The sequence below is a fragment of the Mytilus trossulus genome, chromosome 9 (assembly GCF_036588685.1).
Source record: "Mytilus trossulus isolate FHL-02 chromosome 9, PNRI_Mtr1.1.1.hap1, whole genome shotgun sequence".
In the NCBI taxonomy this organism is placed as follows: domain Eukaryota; kingdom Metazoa; phylum Mollusca; class Bivalvia; order Mytilida; family Mytilidae; genus Mytilus; species Mytilus trossulus.
Window position 1 is genome coordinate 79,519,737 of NC_086381.1, and position 21,773 is coordinate 79,541,509.

A 21,773-nucleotide genomic window follows, 5' to 3' on the forward strand; every position below is an offset into this window, starting at 1 on the left:
TAGGAGTTATTGCCCTTTATAGTCAATGTTTAACCATTTGATGTATGGCATCGTTACAAGTTATTATAAATTATTATGTATATACCTGATAATTCAATAATACTTTTAATCTCGATGGAATCGCTATACAGCAAATTCGGCTTGGATCCTTATGTGTTAAATACCATGAAAAGCTTATTGTTTTTCGGTAAGTATAAGTAAGTACCAGATACACTGATACCATTGTAGCTTCTACGAACATTTGTTGAAAGAATTATTTTAACATCAGAGCCATTGTTGTTGGGTGCTTTCATGTCACCATCGTAATTGATCCAATACAGCTTTTTTTCTTCAGCTTCTACAAATTTTAAAAACAAAATTGTAAAAACATCATGATGCATTTTTATAGCGATGATATAGTAAAGTACTGCTGTTATTTCATTAATCTGGTGTAATGTGTTATGTCTGATGCTTTACCGATATGATAAGGTTTTGTGTTACTTACAAATGTTTGGTATTTGGGGAAAATTCCCTATAATTCTAAATAATAAATATGAAACATGCGCTTAAACTTAAAACTAGAAATTAATGAAACAACAGAAACGGTTTCCTCTATATCGTTGCTTTACCTCGGACATTGATTTGGTTTTATTAGTATATCCAAAAAAATAGAAATTAGGGAAACAACAGACACGGCATCCTCCGTCTCATTTTTAGACTTATACCTCGAATTTGACATACACGGTCATCGCATTACCAGATTCTATGACAAAAGAGACGATTCTAATTTTGCAATTGTTATTTTTTCCAAACTAAGTAGCAATAAACCAACTTCACCTGCATATGAAATATACATTTCCTATTTCATTCGGTATTCAAGAGCTTGCAGATGCTACTTAGACTTTGTAAAACGTTACCTGTGTCTGAGCAGAAAGTTAATGAACGTCTCGTCCTTTTTCTGAGCTCACCTGGCCAAAAGGGCCAAGTGAGCTTTTCTCATCACTTGGCGTCCGTCGTCTGTCGCCCGTCGTCCATCACCGTTAACTTTTACAAAAATCTTCTGTCCTTAAATTGGTAATTTTAAGGAAATTTTACTGTTTTTGGTTATTATCTTGAATACTTTTATAGATAGAGATAAACTGTAACATGTGTAAACAGCAATAATGTTCAGCAAAGTAAGATTTACAAATAAGTCAACATGAATGAAATAGTCAGTTGACCCCTTTAGGAGTTATTGCCCTTTATAGTCAATGTTTAACCATTTTTCGTAAATCATAGTAATCTTTTACAAAAATCTTCTCCTCTTAAACTACTTGGCCAAATTATTCCAAACTTGGCAACAATCTTCTTTGGGGTATCTAGTTTAAATAATGTGTCCGGTGACCCGGCCATCCAACCAAGATGGCCGCCACTTTCAGAAATAGAACATAGGGTTAAAATGCCGTTTTTGGCTTATAACTCAAAAACCAAAGCATTTAGAGCAAATCTGACATGGGGTTAAAATTGTTAATCAGGTCAAGATCTATCTGCCCTAAAATTTTCAGATGAATCGGACAACCCGTTGTTGGGTTGCTGCCCCTGAATTGGTAATTTTATGGAAATTTTGCTGCTTTTGGTTATTATCTTGAATATTATTATGGATAGAGATAAACTGTTAACAGCAATAATGTTCAGCAAAGTAAGATTTACAAATAAGTCAAATGACCGAAATGGTCAGTTGACCCCCTAAGGAGTTATTGTCCTTTATAGTCAATTTTTAACAATTTTCATAAAATTTGTAAATTTTTACTAACATTTTCCACTGAAACTACTGGGCCAAGTTCATTATAGATAGAGATAATTGTAAGCAGCAAGAATGTTCAGTAAAGTAAGATGTACAACACATCACCATCACCAAAACACAATTTTGTCATGAATCCATCTGCTTCCTTTGTTAAATATTCACATAGACTAAGGTGAGCGACACAGGCTCTTTAGAGCCTCTAGTTTTTAAATAAATTATCAGAAGATAACAAAACCTTGTTGATAAGATTCTTGGTATTGGCGTTGTGTATCATCTTAATAATATGTTATAGTATTCTTTTATTTGTCTTTGTAATTTACATGATGTATTGCTGTTACTGTTAAGCCTATTTTTGACAGCATCCAATTGACGTAGATCGGTACTTGTACATCCCGTCGTTGTGTTGTTGTGTTCTTGTAATTTTTAGTATTATTATGTTTCCTTTTTGCTAAATAAATGTGTTCTGTCTTAATGCTTTTTTGTTTGTCTTTATTGACATATTTCCTTGATTTTGTAGTGATTCATTTGACGTTGCTCGATTCTTGTTCTTCCAGTCATTGTGATGTTGTTTTATGGTAAATTTTTGTATTGTTTTATTTCGTGATTGCTAATGTGCTTTGTCTGTATGCTTGTACCCCTATTTTTGTCATTTTTACCTATAATGTCTGTTTGTTTTGTTCACATATTTTTGTCATTATAATGGAATTGTATGCAACTGTCATACAAGTGAGAGGTTTATCTAACTACAAAACAAGGTTAACTTCACCTTTTTTTACATAAAAAAATGCCTGTACCAAGTCAGGAATATGATAGTTTGTTATCTATTCGTTTGATGTCTTTGAGCTTTTGATTATGCCATTTTCTTAGGGACTCTCCGTTTGGAACTTTCCTCTAAGTTCGGTATATTTGTTATTTTACTTTAACAAAGCCCTGATGAAATTGATTTAAGCATGTATTCAAAGAACTCCGAACTGTCAAAGTTTTACACAACAGACATATGGAAAAAATCAAATAAGTGGATGTGGCAATTTGCCTCAAAACTAAAACTCTAAGACGAGTTTATATTTGACATCCGTCGAACTACACACAGTTTGAGCTAAAAACTTGGTTAACTAGGATACACAATCAAATCAACTTGTCTTCAACAATTATTATCATCCTGTACAGCTATTCTGTATTCGAAAATCAGCTTTCGTAGTTCGGATCCATAATAGCAGAATCAGTAATATAATGAATAAATCTATAAAATTTTAACAACTTCCTTTTTTTAGAAGCCTGTTATATCGCAGATTTTCAAACCATAACAAATATTTCTTAAAATCTACGATCTTCATTAAATCTGTTTTGATCTTCATTGATACTTTTATGCTTTTGTACTCATCTGGAAGATCTAGTTATATAAGACATTCGTCCCTTCGTGTACTCTACTTACATAGTAAACGCGTTAGTTTAATTAAGTACTGGTCTATACTACCTATTGGTCTTATTGACTAAGAACATGTTGGCGTAGACTGTCCATTGTTTTAACTTCTAAGACATCACGGAAAGAAAGAAGTTTTCACCCTTCTACTATAACTATTCATATTATATAAAACGCGAAATAAATGTCATTCATAAAATTGAAGAATGTAGAAGATCATGTTATTCAATAATATAACCTTATATAAATTATATCCAAAATCATTCGACCATCAGTATTTTAGTTCAAATCCAGGTAGTTAAGTTTTAAGAGAGGAAACAAATGCATGTTACAAACTAAAACCCAGAGAAACACATCAAATATATATAAGAGGAAAACAACAGAATAACAGAAACAATAAAGTTCAACAAAATCAAGCGCCAACATTCATAAACAATTACTATTTGATATTAACTGCCATATTCCTGATTTTGTACAGGACATTTTAAGAAAACAATGGTGTGTTCAACCTTGTATTATGGCTAGCTAAACTTCTCCCTTATATTGCATTGTTAAAAATGTTCAAACAAACGAAAAAACACAAAGCACAGAGAAACTCATAAATAAATAATAAAATAGAACATTTCAGCGTGTAAACTACACAATAAAAACGAACATCTTTCTCAAAGGACACAAACAGTGACGTATTTGTGTCCCGCATAGATAATCTGGAAATTTTAACCTCCTATTCCCTACATTGTTAAATATTCCACTGTCTTTCATATGGGAAGCTGTCGGTGAACATAGAGACTACATTTTTGAATGAATCAATCAATCAGTTTAATTGAAGTCTGGAGCTGGCATGTCAGTTAACTGCTAGTAGTCTGTTGTTATTTATGTATTATTGTCATTTTGTTTATTTTCTTTGGTTACATCTTCTGACATCAGACTCGGACTTCTCTTGAACTGAATTTTTATGTGCATATTGTTATGCGTTTACTTTTCTACATTAGCTAGAGGTATAGGGGAGGGTTGAGACCTCATAAACATGTTAACCCCGCCGCATTTTTGTGCCTGTCCCAAGTAAGGAGCCTCTGGCCTTTGTTAGTCTTGTATTATTTTAATTTTAGTTTCTTGTGTACAATTTGGAAATTTGTATGGCGTTCATTATCACTTAACTAGTATATATTTGTTTAGGTACCAGCTGAAGGACGACTCCGGGTGCGGGAATTTCTCGCTACATTGAAGACCTGTTGGTGACCTTCTGCTGTTGTTTTGTCTATGATCGGGTTGTTGTCTCTTTGACACATTCCCCATTTCCATTATCAATTTTGTTTACATTAGCATAAGTATACATACATATCAATATCAATATCAAATCTTAAAGTGAAAAAAACATAAAATTGTCACATTATGAGCAACTTTCAACAAATCTAACTAGTGTCAACATACCTATATCCATGCAATAAACAGGTGCGACTGTGAAGTTAACGATCGATTGAATTTCAGACAGATCGAATCTAAACTTCAGTATTCCAAAACTGCGTTCAACTATATACATCCACCTGAATGACACATACAAATTGAACACATTTCAGGTTCAGTGTGTGTTTTAGTATATATATGTTTTTAATTTGTCTAAAACAATTAAGAGAGAGGCAGACAATGTGACAAGAGGATTATGATATAAAAACAAACCATGTGTTACGTTAGATATTGTTGTACTATTAATCAATAGGTACATATAGAGTGTGCATATTTTGTCGACTGGGATAAAGGATGTACAGTACATTCCGTGACATGGTCTGAAAAATGTCGCAGGTTTTAAAAAGGCTCAGCATCAGCGACTTAAATGTCGATGATTGATTACCTGTTGTCAATCAAATCATCAGCTGATAATAGGTGCAATACAATCAGCCAAGCGTGCATGGTCGGCCGCACATGCTACTTAATATTATGTAATTAGTTATGATAATGTAACAGGTAAAATCGATAATTACATAATAGACATTTAAAAGGCATGAACGGTTTTCTGATTGTTTCAGTTCTAATTATTTAATTTACCAATAAAAGAAATATGGTTTTTTTTTCAGGTCTGTCTGAGGAAGAAACATTCTACACATTATTGTTCTCTTATTTATCTTCTCAGTTTTTTTTTACGATTCGAATATAAATTAAAATATCTTTTCCTTTCCGTTCTTTTCTCATTACTTCTACATTTCGTCGCGAGTTATATGTTCTAGTAATTTCGTAGATTAGTTTTCTTTTAAAAAAACATGAGTTTCCTATCTTTATTCATATTTAAAAACGTCATGTGAGGGAGGTTAAGAAGGGGTCCTGATCCCAAATGCCGGGCTTAAAAAAAACAAAATCCCGAAATCCCGGACTTAAAATCACGAAATCCCGAGGTCCCCTAATTCGAAAAAGAATTTCCGGAACCCGAAAGTGTTACTCTTGAAATCCCAAGCTTAAAAACACCCGATCCTGGAGTCCCGATAAAGGTCCTATCCCCCCTCTTATATATTCTCAAAACGTGAAATATTACTGTAACAAGAAATACCCGAATGAAACAGCTGCTGAAACGTCTATTATTGAAAACTAGTTTTTCGTTTGTAAGATACGATGGTTATTTTTATTGTAATAAAATGTTTGGATTGGAAGAGAATTTGATCGAACATTTAATTTTTTTTATAATATGAGGTGATAATTCATATAATTTCAGTCGGTTGATTTTATGAATTAGAATGAAATTATTTTCTTCTGAATTGTCTGCCCATATAGGTGGCGTTTAGGTTAAGTGGTTTGTGTGATTTGGCGGTTAAATCATTCGGCACGACAGGGTCTACTCGATAGGTCACGTTAATTTTTCTAGCTGTGTTAGTCGATTAGTACGTTCGAATTTAGTCTTGGATTATGAAGGTGAACCCGATATTTCATTGAGAACTGTTTTAACTGCTTTAAATCAACAAAGTAGAGGTACTGAGTCGGCAATTATTGGTGGTAGAGAGAAATTTTGAGGACTTGGATAGTTACAGTGTGCTAATCAGTTGATGGAGTACCAGGTGAAGAGAAAAGAAAATGGGAATATACTACTCTTGTGTGTCCTAAACACACTACATGTCCAGCAGTCCGTATGTGAACAGAAGTAAATCACCTACCAAACCTGGCCTCAGTGAAATTTTGAAAGATGAGTATTTAAATTATCTATAAATTTTAGCTATAATAGATAATTGTATTGGTTATAATTTGACCAATGATTTTATTGAAGATCAAGTAGGTCAGCCTGATATTATTAGTAAGGATAGACTTAGCAGAAACATTCAATTTTAAATGGATATTGATACGCCTATATTTATTATAGATATTATAAGAGATGGTTGTATATTACCTTTCTATTCATACAATATCGATTATTGTTTGTCAAATAATTTATTATTTTTAAGATACCTCTTTTGTTAAATCAGCGATTACTAATTTATTAGCTATGATTTAATTGAAGAGATGTCAAATATTCACTTTGTTGTGAGTCCGTTAACTGTTTCTGTTCAGTCGAACAACACGTTAAAAATCAGATTTGAGACAGAATATGACAGGTATTTGCGGAAGACAAGTGTAAACTTTGAAGATATGCGTATTGCAAAACATTACATTTATACCAATTCATATACGTTTAAGTATGTTATACATTAGTCTATATATGTTTCCACCTCATGCTAAATATCTATGATTTGTATGGGACTTTAACGGTGTTTCTGCTTGTTATAGTTTTACTAGAATATCTCATTAAAATGGAGAGAAGAAAATAAGCAGATTATTATGTACTCAGACGATGCATTCGGTACACATGACAATGAGGAATTATGTAATACAACAAGTAGCGGTTTTATACCCAAGGCTGAGACGTCTGTGGACTACTATTAAAACCTTATAATTTCAGGGCCTAAGATAAAGGAGTTTTTACTATTCCTGACAATTGTATACACAAGATAATGAATATCATTTCATACATTGATTTGTGTTTAGCTAAAACGGAAAGTATTTGTTAGGGAGATATAGCTTCTTTGGTAGCCAGGACAGCTTAATATATCTATTTCTCAAGTTATAGGCAATATTGTATATTTATTGACAAAACATTTGTCTATGATATAAATAGTGTTCATTCATACTGGAGCAGTAATATACATTTATCTGTAGACAGTATTGGTCTTATTAATAAAAAGATTTAAGGTTTTAAATGCACATGAAGCCAATATTAAACCTTATAATTCTGAAGTTCTTGGCAGACTATAGCGTACAGTGAAAACCCATGTAATATTGTTCACGATATGTGGTTTATAGAATGTGAGGTTTCTACAAGTTCCAAATGGAAGGAGTTCACAGTAGTGAAAAATGTATTTTTGTCGTTGATAAACTTTTTAGCTTGCAACAATATAAGATTACTAGTAACCACATTTAAAAATGTTGTTAGTAAAAGGAGCACGACATCAGTATTGCAAAAGTTGATTTTAGACATTTTAGCACATATATATTGCACAATGTTTATATTGACATGGTAGTGAGTCTACGTACTGAGGATAAGAGAGCAGATTATCTTAGTCGGATTGTTGATTAACATGATTGACAACAGGCTAATTCTGAATTTGTATTTCAGATAGTTGATGATTGGCTACAGGCTAATTCTGAATTTGTATTTCAGATAGTTGAATCCCTTAGGGGACCTCATGAGGTTGACTAGTTGACCTCAGGTGACAATTTTTAAATTGATAGTTTTTTATTCCAGATTTTGGAATGTGAATTCGTCATGTATTGACGCTTTCACGGTTGATTGACGAGGGATTAACGGGTTGTTCTTTTCACCTGTTTCTTTGTTCCCACAAGAATTAATGTATTTTCGACAGTGAAAATTAAACTTTTACTCTATACTGGCTCTCTGCTGGTTTTTTGGCTAAAGCTTTTTCTATATGGTGATGGTTTTTCTATATGGTGGTGGTTTCTTTTCTGAAGTGACAAATTTTATGGATCTTTCTACTTACAGACATGCTTATATAGCTGGTAGAGTAAAAAGACCATATTTGGCAATGTTGATTTAACATTTGCATATTTAATAGCATTAATGATGGATTTTTCATCCAGTCATATATCACTTTGATGTGAGCATGTATTATAGATCACTTTGATGTGAGCATGTATTATAGATCACTTTGATGTGAGCATGTATTATAGATCACTTTGATGTGAGCATGTATTATAGATCACTTTGATGTGAGCATGAATATGATAGATCTCTCTTGATCTCTTGCATGTATATGATAGATCTCTCTTGATCTCTTGGTATAGATTACTAGCTTTACTAGATTTGAATCTCAGTTTTTGATTTGAGATTTCATATGAATTTTGTGGATAATTAGATGCATAGTACTTAGCTGATAGTTATAATTTTAGATTGCTTTTATTAGTTATGTTTTATTTTTTAATTACAAATATATTTTTGCAGGCACTCACCGGAAGAATTGCAGAATTAACCTGCTTCACTAGTTAGCAAAGTAAATTTTCTCTCAGAACTTATGTAGGAATCTTAGCAGTTTCGACTATAAAGGATATTATCTGAGTATTTTACGCTGGAATAATTGGGCTGCATCAAACAGAATTGAAAATGGTTATACTGTACCAGCAAAAGCTTTTTACGTTGTTTTATATTTAGCTGTATTGACACATTCGAGAAATACTGTTAGTCAAGTTGAACAACCGTTTTACTCTTTACAGTGGATACGTTCTCTTATTGGATCATCATGTTTACCGACGAATTCGTCTTTAGTTATTAACCTACTAGAAGATGCGAGGCGTAGCTTGCCTACTCCTACGAATATAAAGGAGCCTGTTTCGCAAGAATTACTGCATGTAATGTGGGTTGTTATGTTTTCTTTTGGTGACTTGTATAATCAGCGTATTTGATATTTGTACGTGTTTCAGTGCTTTTGCGAGTTGAGTTGCTATCTATTCGACGAAGTGATTATTTTAAGTTATTTTAGATCATTATATGTCTATTGTCAATTAACGTTTCAAAACAAGCGTATACAGATTGAGAGAAGGCGATTCAGTGTCATTCGTATAAGTGTCAGTGAAACATTTGATTTATTTCTGCATTGGGCTGATTTTTCTAGCTATTTTGATGGGGTTACTTATTTATTTATTTTATTCTACTTTTTGTTTGGATTTTTTCCAAATGTTTAGATGTTGATGTTTTACGTAAAAGAATACGCCAGTGTCATACTATAGGATGCGCGAGCCCTTTATTGAAGTGTTCTGTCGTATGTTCTTGATAGTAAGTGTTATGGGTTTCACAGTTTTAGGTCTGAAGGTGCTAGTGCTTGTGCTAATTTAGGTTTTAAGTTTATAGAGACACGGTAGATGGTGTTCCGAAACGGTAAACGATATTATCGTGAAGGATTCTTTGGATAATTTCTAGCATTATTTTCAGATCTTTATTACATGATATAGATCACCTTTTTTTTTTTTTTTTTTTTTTTTAATTTTCCCGTTCTTTGTGTTTTCGGCCCTCGGCTCTGTCGTGTGGTATTGCACTTTACTATTTGTTGTTATTTATTAGTATGATTATTATCAGTGGTTGTGGTATATGGGTGTAAACGGAAGAAGAAATATAATTTCAGTCGGTTGATTTTATGAATTAGAATGAAATTATTTTCTTCTGAATTGTCTGCCCATATAGGTGGCGTTTAGGTTAAGTGGTTTGTGTGATTTGGCGGTTAAATCATTCGGCACGACAGGGTCTACTCGATAGGTCACGTTAATTTTTACATCCATGCTATTTGATATTAGTTTGTATCATGCATTAAGAGATCGATTGTTTACAAATGTTTGTGTGTATTGAAATACTAATACATATATATATATAGATAATTTAGCTGATCTGTAACAATAAATCTTCATGCCTTATATATCATGTACTGTAGTACGCCGCTAGATTAAAACTGACGTGGAAAGGTAACACATGCCCACCAAAAGCTCTTATTTTGAGAGCCCAGGTGGTCGTGTGGTCTAGCGGGACGGCTGCAGTGCAGGCGATTTGGTGTCACGATATCACAGTAGCATGGGTTCGAATCCCGGCGAGGGAAGAACCAAAAATTTGCGAAAGCAAATTTACAGATCTAACATTGTTGGGTTGATGTTTAGACGAGTTGTATATATATATATATATATATATATATATATCTAGCGGAAATGCTAGAGTGCAGGCGATTTGGTGTCACGATATCTCAGTAGCATAGGTTCGTATCCCGGCGAGGGAAGAACAAGAATTTGCGGAAGCAAATTTACAGATCTAATTTGGTTGATGTTTAGACGAGTTGTATATATATATCTATATAAATGATGACTTTTCGTACTGATTCGAAATTTGTATACAATAAATATCATTTAATGGTTGTTATTAAACCAGCCCTCGGCTCTGTCGTGTGGTATTGCACTTTACTATTTGTTGTTATTTATTAGTATGATTATTATCAGTGGTTGTGGTATATGGGTGTAAACGGAAGAAGAATTTACATACCGCGTAATAGCATTGTAGTCCGATCTTCGTAATTGGAAATAAAGGTATTTATTATGGTAGGCCATGTCATACGCATAACTTGTGTTATACGCAACCAATTCAGTGATATTGAGTGTAGCAACATCTAACTCCATAATTGAAGTACTATTGGAAAACTAAATTTTTCCATGGAAAGCTGAAAAAAATGATCAGATTGTTACATTCATTATATTATAAATAACAAAGCACCAAGAATATAATTTGTAAAGTCATGCAGAAAGCCTAACAAATAACAAAATATTCAGAAAGATGGCAGCCCAACACCCGATTATGTAGAAAAATGTAAAACAAATTAACTAAACTTCACAAACGACAATTACGTTTTATAGACAATCAGGTATTACTGATTTTTTTCTTTCACTTGCAAATATAAAAATTGGAATAAAGGATTAATAATCATAAAAACAGAATACACAAAGTTATCTAACTTAAGGTTATTAGTGGCAACTATAGTCTTCTTCGGTCATTTTCGTTGAAACACCTTTTAAGCATTAGTTAATATTAAATAAACTAATCATATATACCCTGATTAAAGTTTTGTGCATCTGAAGTGCGTTTCGTTTACAAACCATATAGTAGGGAAACACGAATCAAAGAGGTTAATAACACAAGTAAAGTACAAGATTGAGGAGCATTTGGGGAATTAAATATTTTCATAAACAATTTGCTAACAACAGTTAAACATGTTAACACGTCGCGTGAAAGCACATTTCAGGAGGATTGTTGTCGTTCATCTGCAGAAAATGCTATCAAAATTGTAAATATGGGCAGTATGCATGACAGTTATGTAAATATATTTTTGGTAGTAAAAATGTTTAAGAATTCAATTAACAGTGAGCTGATGAAAGATGAATCTGAAACCGTGTCATATTGTAAAACATGCTTGGATGATCACAGATAATGAAACGTCAGGGAGCTTTTATTTATAGTCTAGTTATTTATAAAAAGGCAAAGACGGAAGTCATCTCAAGGTTTAAAATTACCACAGCCATTAATATAATATATTTTTATTAATATTTAAATATAGAATATGATATTAATTTTGAATGTCTCTATAGTCTTAGTAGCTGATAACTAACAAATCTTCGTATTGTTCTTAAAAAAAAGTAGACTATGTCAATTACTAGAAAATTAAATGAAGACAAAAAGTGTACTAAAAGCACTGTTTATATACATGGAAATGGGGAATGTGTTAAAGAGACAACAATCCAACCAAAGAGCACATGTTTGTGTTCTTTATTTTACTCAATTCTTATCTTTGTATAAACATTTATAATATGTCCTCTCGTTGTAACACTTTCCGTCATCTTTACTCATACACATTTTGAACATTGATTCGATATAAAAAGTACCCTCCAACCCAAAACAAAAAGAAAGCAAAACTTTAGGAACTCATACAAAAGATTGTGAAAAGGTTCGTCGTGTCTCAATATACATATATAAAGAGGTACACGTATGTATGATCAATTTGATCATTTAACCTCTAGTTTACTTAAAGCGACAAGTACATGTATATCAACCAGAACAATGTTTATACCTAATTCCTGTAGCATTTGCATTTATAATACATTACACAATAATACTTACGTAATTCCTGTTGTGTGCAATGAAGTGAAAGACACATACACAACCAGACTTTTAATTCCATGTCAATGAGTACCAGGATTTCCACACACTTTTATTTAACTGAAGCTGTTACTGCAGAATAATAGGTTTTTATATCACCTTAATCGTGTTCATGCAGGAAGTCTTTTCTTCAATAATCGGTTTTTATATCAACTTAATCGTGTTAATGCAGGAAGTCTTTTCTTAAATAATTGGTTTTTATATCAACTCAATCGTGTTGATGCAGGAAGTCTTTTCTTCAATAATCGGTTTTTATATCAACTTAATCGTGTTAATGCAGGAAGTCTTTTCTTCAATAATTGGTTTTTATATCAACTTAATCGTGTTAATGCAGGAAGTCTTTTCTTCAATAATCGGTTTTTATATCAACTTAATCGTGTTAATGCAGGAAGTCTTTTCTTCAATAATCGGTCTTTATATCAACTCAATCGTGTTAATGCAGGAAGTCTTTTCTTCAATAATCGGTCTTTATATCAACTCAATCGTGTTAATGCAGGAAGTCTTTTCTTCAATAATCGGTCTTTATATCAACTCAATCGTGTTAATGCAGGAAGTCTTTTCTTCAATAATCGGTCTTTATATCAACTCAATCGTGTTAATGCAGGAAGTCTTTTCTTCAATAATCGGTCTTTATATCAACTCAATCGTGTTAATGCAGGAAGTCTTTTCTTCAATAATCGGTCTTTATATCAACTCAATCGTGTTAATGCAGGAAGTCTTTTCTTCAATAATCGGTCTTTATATCAACTCAATCGTGTTAATGCAGGAAGTCTTTTCTTCAATAATCGGTCTTTATATCAACTCAATCGTGTTCATGCAGGAAGTCTTTTCTTAAATAATCGGTTTTTATATCAACTCAATCGTGTTCATGCAAGCAGTCTTTTCTTTCGGGTGTATTTTTTTCCGGTATATCAATTACCACTTGTTACTAGCCTTTTCGTCAAAAAAATATTGTAAGTCAACGCAGGATAAGTATGAAAAATACCGCATTGTGTTGAACAACTTTATTAAAATAAACTGACTGTATTTAAGGATGTACACCTCTGAGACGCCGAATTGGTTTTTTTTTCTAAACCTGATTTTTGGGTTTATATGACTGTAAAAATAAAATTGGTAGAGAAAAATGTTTATGTTTCTGGTAAAATCATTTTTTGTACCCTTCACCCATTTTCCTAAAATTTCAGCAAAAAAAGACTGGCTTAATTAGTAATACAATTTGATAATTTCATTACCAAAAAACTACTTTCTGGAAATACACAATTCTTTCATAGAGTTAAGATTTATTATAATAATTATCAAATTCATTACTCTTTTCATTTGTATCAAATGTTTTGGAAAAAATTCCAGAACGAGATTTCAATGAGACTGAATGAGACTGAAACGTCAGAAGAATACATCCTTAACATGTTTAAGTTGAAATTTCAACGTGTAAGATTTTTTTTTAATTTGGGCCCTCTTTATTGCTTAATATACCCATTGAGTTCATAATTCATTTACTTATAGGTCGTTATTGCTTTTTACTTCTTTTTGTTTTCGCATTCATGTATGAAAGAGGGGTGAAAGATACAAGAGTCACACTCATAGATTAAAAATAAACTGACAACGCCATTGTTATAAATATAAAAACAAACAGACAAATAATAGTACGGAAGACACAACACAGAAAACTTTAGATTAAGCAACTTGAGTCCCACCAAAAACTTGGAGTAATCCCATATGCTTCAAAAGGGTAAGCAGATCCTGATTCACATGTGGCATAATCGTGTTGCTCATGTTATTACAGACCTGGTAAATAGTTAAATTTGGAAGGTCACATACCTGAGAACGGAAGGGGATTGTAAATACGACATGAGGAACAATGCGATATCAGCAGATCCAGTTCCACATGTGGCACCCGTCGTGTCGCGTATGTTATTACAAATCTGGTAAATAGTCTAATTCGGTAGGTCACATTCGTGAAAAGGGAAAGGTATTGTTATTACGACATAAGGAACATATCCGATATTATGTGTGAAACGGTTATTCCATAACGGTCAACCTACTCGTGATGGTGTCCGTAAAATTAACGAAAAGATGATTTCAACTTCAACATTTTGAACTCTTTGTTTAATATCTTCCTTAATTGTGAGCAGCAATTCTCTATTAAGGAAATCATTATAGAATATACAAGCCCTGGAATATCGTATCAACTGGGAGATATACACTCCGTATGCAGGCGCTGCTGGAATGTAGCTACATAGAAATGGAAAGTTCACAATTGGGAAGCTGAAATCATTTATTTTGTCGTAAAGTTTTGTTTTCAACCGACCCTCATTGTCAATTTTAAGATGCAAGTCAAGATATGTTGCAGCCTTACTTGCATCTGTAGTTCCTTCACTGATGAGTCTTTTGTAGACGAAACGCTCGTCTGACGCATATACTAAATTTAGTCCTAGTATCTATGTTGAGTTTATTTATCACTAGTTCAATGGTTTCAAACAGGCTCTCTTACGATGTAGATCAATATTAAACTGTATATGGTTAATGATTTTGATTGATTTGAAATATGTAAATAGACTACTGAACAGGATGAGTTCTTAGTTTTGTTTTATAATTTCTCTGTATTTATCGTTGTTGCTAGTTAAAAGGCTAAACAGAAGTAAAAATATGCTTTACTAGCGACGGAAAATTTCGGCACGTGACTTATTTGTAGATCTTTTTTACTCTTTGTGCAGTTTCAAGTTCATCTTTATTTTTGACTGAGTTTATGATACAAGTTTTGCCTAATATGTATTCCGAAGGGATATAATTAGTCCGTCTCACAAAATAAACTGGTATAAATACTCGTCGTAAAAATTCAGTAGAAATTCAATTTCATAAGAGTTCGTGTATTATTCTAAATTAAGGAATATGTCTCCCTCATTCAAAGCTCTGATTTCTTATCCAGCTTTGGTTATAATTATTGTCCTTTTTGAAATAAAGCTCTAAATGAGTTTTTGATTTCCAAATATTTTGGCCTCCAGCATGTTAAAGAGATAAGTACAAGTATTGTCGTAATGCGAAACTGGTGCAGAACAATTGGTAGTTGTATGACCATGTCTTAGTTACTAATACAAGGTGTATTGTTGTGATATAACAAAAAACATATGTTGTTCTCTTCTCGACGGTAATCAAACGCATGCTATTGTGATATCAAGACAACACTACCTGCACTGTGTTCAGCGCTCTAGACCACATTTATTTAACTTGGAAATTCATTCTACGTTTCTGTTGTTTTTTTTTATGGCAGAGTAAATGTATGTGTCGATGAGTTTTATTTCAACTATATAGGTGCAAAACTGAACGTTGAAATAGAAGTCTTAGCAGTGGATAGGGTTAACAACAAATTACTTAATACCTTTAATACGCTTTTGTTTCAGATCTTAAAAATATATATGTCAAACAGAGACTGTACTACGATAGCGATTTTGTGTTTGTGCTAATTTTATTGAGGTGAAATATACGTCAAATTGGTCGCTGAAATACATCCCTTGTTATTCAGTTATTGTCATGTCAGTATTATAAACGATCTACCTTTTTACTTACTTACAGAGAAGCAACAAAGGATGTGTAAATAATTTGATTCTATATAAACTACGTGACCGTGAGATCTAAAATTACTTGCGAAATCACCATACGTTGACATTTGCCACAGTCTGACGTACTTTGGGTCTCAGTTTTTAAAATGCCTAAATCCAACAAATCTTTTTTTTTAAATGAATGTGTACAAAATACAGTTCCATTTCTCATCATTATTATTGAAACTGTATTTTATAAGTATGTCCGTACTTGTGTCTCGAAATTGTTTTGATTAAATCAAACTATGTTAAATTTTGCTGGAACAAAAGCACTGATTATATGTTTCTGTAGAGTTCTTTTCAAGGGACTTTGTTCAGTTACATTATCTATTTGTCTGAATGCAAACAAAGACTGAAGGGAGATATCCTGTGAACTAAATGTAACAGGAAGTTTTAAATTTTCGCCCTGTGGTATTTTAAAATATTTACTGAACTGACGATAGTGATCAAGATATTTGTTTACACGACATGTCTTTTTTAATTTATCTGAAAACAATGACTTTGAGGTTATCTATATATATAATTATGTATAGCCATTTCTGACTTTTAAAGTACGACTATACATAAATGAACGATTTAAGTAGTAATAAATATTGTTTTTTTTTAAATAGATTATAAAAATTAAGATGAATGTCATCAATGCCTTATTGCATATTATAAATAATGGCGTGTATGTTTGTTTTTGTTCAATGTATAAACATCCAAAGTGCAGTATCGTAGTGGGTGTGTCCCATTCTTGCAAGGCGTCGTTTTCGTTTTCTAATATTGAGAACTACAAGCGACGATTCTTTATTTATTTCCAGCGATTGGCTTTAGTGTGTGGTATATGAAAATACTTCTGTATAACGTTGGTTTTGCCGTTTCAATGGTTTTACACTAGTAATGTATGGGGCCCTTTCTAGTTTGATGTTCGGTGTGAACCAATCCTCTGTGTTCACCTTACTTTGGTCTATAATGATTTACCTTAATAAATTGTGACTTGGATGGAGAGTTTTCCAGTTGCGCTCATACAACATCTTATATTTACATAAGCAGGAGCATAAGATTTTGAAGACGAAGGTTTCATACAAACAAAGGAAAGGAAACATAACCCGACGATTGAAATCCCGAACATACTATATCTTCTTATATCTATAAACACAGTATTTTTTTGAATTTCCATTATTTACCGTTATTCTTTTCAAATAAATAATTTTCGTTTAAACACTCTCATTACCCACATATGCTAGTTTTTAACAATTTGATAGAGAACAAAAAAAAACTTTTAGGACGCATACAGGTGATACCGAAAGGATGCGAAGTACATGCATGCACCCCCTTTGATATGTCAGATTTAGGAGTATGAAAAGAATCGAATAAAGTGACAAGAACAAAACAGCTTATAATCTCAAAAATATGAAATACATTGAGTTGATTATATCTATTTGAATCTTAGACTGTATTAAATATTAAATTCAAACGAGAAAAGTTAAGAAACTGATTCTTTTAACATTTTGGATATCGTTTCTAAAACTATTCATAAATACCGTTATCATGGGCGTAGAAAGAAATCGCAAACATAGGAAATTTCAGACTAACCATACAAATCTTTCGGACCTAATTTCTATTTCAAAAAACAACAGCAAACTTATATGTTATCCAATTTCTATTCTTTGCCTATAAATATATTTAATGAAATTTTACCAAATTACAACAGAATTTCAAATTGCAATCCGAAGTATAAATTCATTCAAATTTTAATGGCAAATTGTTATTTTAAACTGTTTCACAAAATTGATCGCCATGAAGATGAAACAAAACATTTTATCAAAATAAAGTATGTCAATAAAGCATTTTTTTAAAGGTTTTGATTTAGTAAATATTGCCGGTATTTTTAACGACCTATCTGTAAAAGAACACATTTCTGGATATTTTATTTATCTTATTTGATATATTGGTATAGAAAAGCTACCCAGAAATAATATGTGTTTAATTATAGCCAAATGTTTAAACATGTGAATATCAGTGAAAATACCTATGTCATGTAGTTGCAGTAATTCCGAATACACGTATGCCCCATTTGCAATGTTATGATAGGAGGACCTAAACATCGTTCGCAACTGAGAGTTGAAGTCATTCCTCAGTAAAAGACCTAAATATCGTCCCCGTCAATTATAAATTGGAATATGTGTCGTAATATCATCCATGACTCACTCCGCACTTACAGTTGGAAATAGATAAAACGGGAAAAAGCTGACAAAAAATCTATGGACTCTTTTTTAATTCAGTCATGAAGATAGTTGATGTACAACATTTTAAAAACATTTAACTTTCAACAAAAAAACGTAAACAAAACTATTTCACGAATCAAACATAAACAAACAGAAGTAGCCAAGGATTTTTTTTGTCTCGGATGATTAAGCTGCAAATAAAATCATTATTGTTTGACGTGAATTTTACATTGAGGTTCTGCAAAAGGAAATCACGACTTCCCAAACATTCCAATTCACTTCATTTTCAGAAAATGACATCTGTAACAAACATAAACTTTTAGCTACTTCTTGACATGCAGAACCAAAAACAATGAAAATACCAACTATATACTGGCTTCCGAAACTACATCAAGCTCCTTACAAATATAGATTAATTTTGTCTGCAAGCCATTGTCCCACCACTAGATTGTCTATTCTAATTACTTGTACACTATGTAAATTCAAAACCCTGATAATTATTTGTTCAGATAAGGCCTTTAAAAATAGTGGAATTCATTACTATAGGAGTTTCAAATTCGTTGGATGTACTTGATAAATTGCTTGCATATATTGGTGATTTTGAATATATACACCTGGAAAAAATTATTGCCACACCAACTTAAAATTCAAATTGATAATACTTTTTATTTTTTTGTTGAAATAGAACTAGTTAAACATTATTTAAATATCACCTGAGTTTAATCAATAAATATCGACTCTATCAGTTCTTATCTGCACATGCAGCTACTGTACTCGTAAACACTGAAACAGGTGTTTTAATCCTCATTGTTTTTAACACTTAAAATAACCAAGTTTATAAATGTATGTTATTGACACCTTGTAATTGGTCATCCACAACTCATAACTGCAGCAAGATGGCGGATATCCAGCACGAGGGAAGCAGGTATGTCGCTGTGATTATTGCATGTATTGTTGGTCATCTCCATTCCACTATAAGTCGTTTTGAGAATAAGAATCAGGCAAGAAACGATGTTAAAGACCTTCCGAGGTCAAGAGGACCCCCTATTACATCTGCTAGGGAAAATTGAACATAAAGAAGGTTGGTCAGAAGCAAACCCATTGCAAACAATACAATCCTAAAAGGAGAATAATGATCATACGGGAGCCTTTAAACAAGAACTGTTCAAGATCGGTTAATCGCTACTGGTAATCGTGCGATAATACCATTTCGGGGACCTTTGCATACGAACAGACACACAGATGCCCGTATCCAATATGGTGCAGAGCTCGCCAAAGTTGGAAATTAACGTCGTGGAGGAAGATCCATTGTTCCATTTGAATTCGGTTTATCTTCCTTGGCCCTACTGTAGCCCGAATTAGAACCATATCGAACATTTATGGGACACTGTTGGGCGTAAAGTGCACGAAAGGACACCCCAGTTCAAACAGGTCATGAAAATACCCTTCGTCAAGAATCGTTGCTGCTAGCTTAGCAACAAATGAGTCGACTTGTGGCAGGAATCCGAAGACGTAAAGATGCTGTTTTCCGTTTGAATGGAAGCAGCGCACAAAGTACTAAATCTTTGGCGTATAACAATCAACCATGAGATGAACAATCATCTAAAGATTAAATTTGAAATGTCTGACATTGTAAAGTTCGACTACAGTAAAACTTTTTCATACATTTTTTGTTCGTTTTAAAGCCAGTGTTATCATCAACTATGTTTTAATATTATTTTACAAATATTTTATCAAATTCCTTCCAAAATAAGAGATAGATTTTTCAAGTTTTAAAAAATCAAGGTGTTGCACTACTTTTTTCCATGTGTTTATATGATGACTGAAAAATAATTCGTCATTTAGCATACCTTCACATATGAATGATCAACTATGGTTAATTCGTATAACAATAGTAATTTTATATTTTTTGATAGTAATAACTTAAAATAGAAAATAGAATAAACAAATGACTTTGTATGAGATCATCATTTGATAATAAAAAAGCCGAATAATTTTAAATTTGGTGACTATTCAACGCATCTATCCCATTGAACAAGCAATGAAGAATTCAACAAATATAGTAAAGTCTGCCTCATATCTTGACTTCAAGACAAAGATAATGAGGGTCGGATGAAAACAAATTTTACAATAAACGATATAATTGTGTCCTGTTAAATTGTTCCTTTTAAAATTGTTATACGATGATGACTGATGTACCCATATTTTGACTATTTTATTAATTGTGACTGTTTATTTAATGCGTCATGTACATGTAGCGGAATTTGATAAGACTGTTATTAAAGTGGAGGGTTAGCGCTATAGAACCAGGTTTAATCCACCATTTTCTACATTTGAAAATGCCTGTACCAAGTCAGGAATATGACAGTTCTTGTCCATTCGTTTTTTATGCGTTTTGGTTTTTGATTTTGCCATGTGATTATGGACTTTCCAAATTGATTTTCCTCTGAGTTCAGTATTTTTGTGATTTTACTTTTGACTACAGCTTCCCTCTTTATTAATGATACTATATTGTAAATGAACTCAAAATAGTAGTTAATTTTTTGTCAAAAGTCAATACCCTCCAATTTTTCCAATGATAATTCACTTTATCGCCTTTCAAGAACGTGGTACAGTATTCTCAACTCTCAACTCTGTATCACGTTCTTGAAATACGGTCAAGTGAATTATCATTCGAAAAACGTTTTTAATCATCAATGTACTAGCGCGACTCTTTAATTAGTAGACCACATCAGACATTGCAATATACATTTTTTAAATGTCTTTTAAACGTTTATCGCACAACTAACACAAATGTTCCTGGTTCGATTCCCGTTCAGGCATGCAAATTTAAGGGCTTGAATGTTCGGCTCTCCCTTGACACTATTTGCGAGTATGGTCTTGAGGAAACGATGGAAATCCGTCGGAAGGGTGCGATAAATGGATGACCCGTCTTAAGATAGAGAGCCATATATCTTGCACGTTAGAAATATCCTTGTAGTTTTCGAAAAAGAGAAGGCGAATGACGATTCAAGGCAACACTCACTACCACACAGTGTAAAGAAATTAATATCAGTTGCAAATCCACTACCAATGAATATGTTTAAACTAACAGTTATCAGTTTCTACTGCATCTGACCATACGTTAACTTTAAAGTGACTATTGAATGCTGCGTACAATTGAAAGACCTCGTTTACAGACAATTGTACCAAGAAAAAACACTTGACATGTTTTGATTATAAAAAAAAAAATGATTTATATCGCTAGTGCCCTTATAGATAGAAGTTAACAAAACGAAAAACAGACTTCCTGTTAAGAAGATTCTCAAAAAATATCTATCTGTTTCCAATGTTTTGATGGAAATAAGGATGAAACGAAAAGATTAAACAAATAAAACAAAGTATTGCTTGCATTTCACAGTTCATGTTATTTTCTTCTTTTTTATTTCAAATAAAGGAGATTGTAATTTTGAAGGAAATTACTGACTGCTTTTCTACTCACATTGTTTAGAACCTATATGCATCGTTTCGAGAGGTGTTGCTACAATATGACCACACACACACACACACAAAGGAGAATATTATAATGTATGCA

General features: G+C 32.5%; 1 protein-coding gene across 1 annotated transcript; it reads right to left on the bottom strand.

Annotated features, from left to right (window-relative positions):
* Nucleotides 1–149: 149 nt before the first annotated feature.
* On the bottom strand, nt 150–10,897 carry LOC134684963 (uncharacterized). The gene is made up of 3 exons (XM_063544286.1): nt 10,729–10,897; nt 4,614–4,726; nt 150–337 (listed from the first exon to the last, which is right to left on the bottom strand). The coding sequence occupies exons 1-3, from the start codon at nt 10,860–10,862 to the stop codon at nt 150–152; spliced, it is 435 nt and encodes a 144-aa protein (XP_063400356.1). The 5' UTR covers nt 10,863–10,897.
* Between the last annotated feature and the right edge of the window lie 10,876 nt (nt 10,898–21,773).

Excerpts from the sequence above, each read along its gene's own strand:
- LOC134684963 (XM_063544286.1), bottom strand. The coding sequence starts at position 10,862 with ATGGAGTTAGATGTTGCTACACTCAATATCACTGAATTGGTTGCGTAT. Across the intron at positions 4,727-10,728 it reads GACTACAATGCTATTACGCG|GTGGATGTATATAGTTGAAC; the intron begins GTATGTAAATTC and ends TGTGTCATTCAG. Across the intron at positions 338-4,613 it reads TGTTTATTGCATGGATATAG|AAGCTGAAGAAAAAAAGCTG; the intron begins GTATGTTGACAC and ends TAAAATTTGTAG.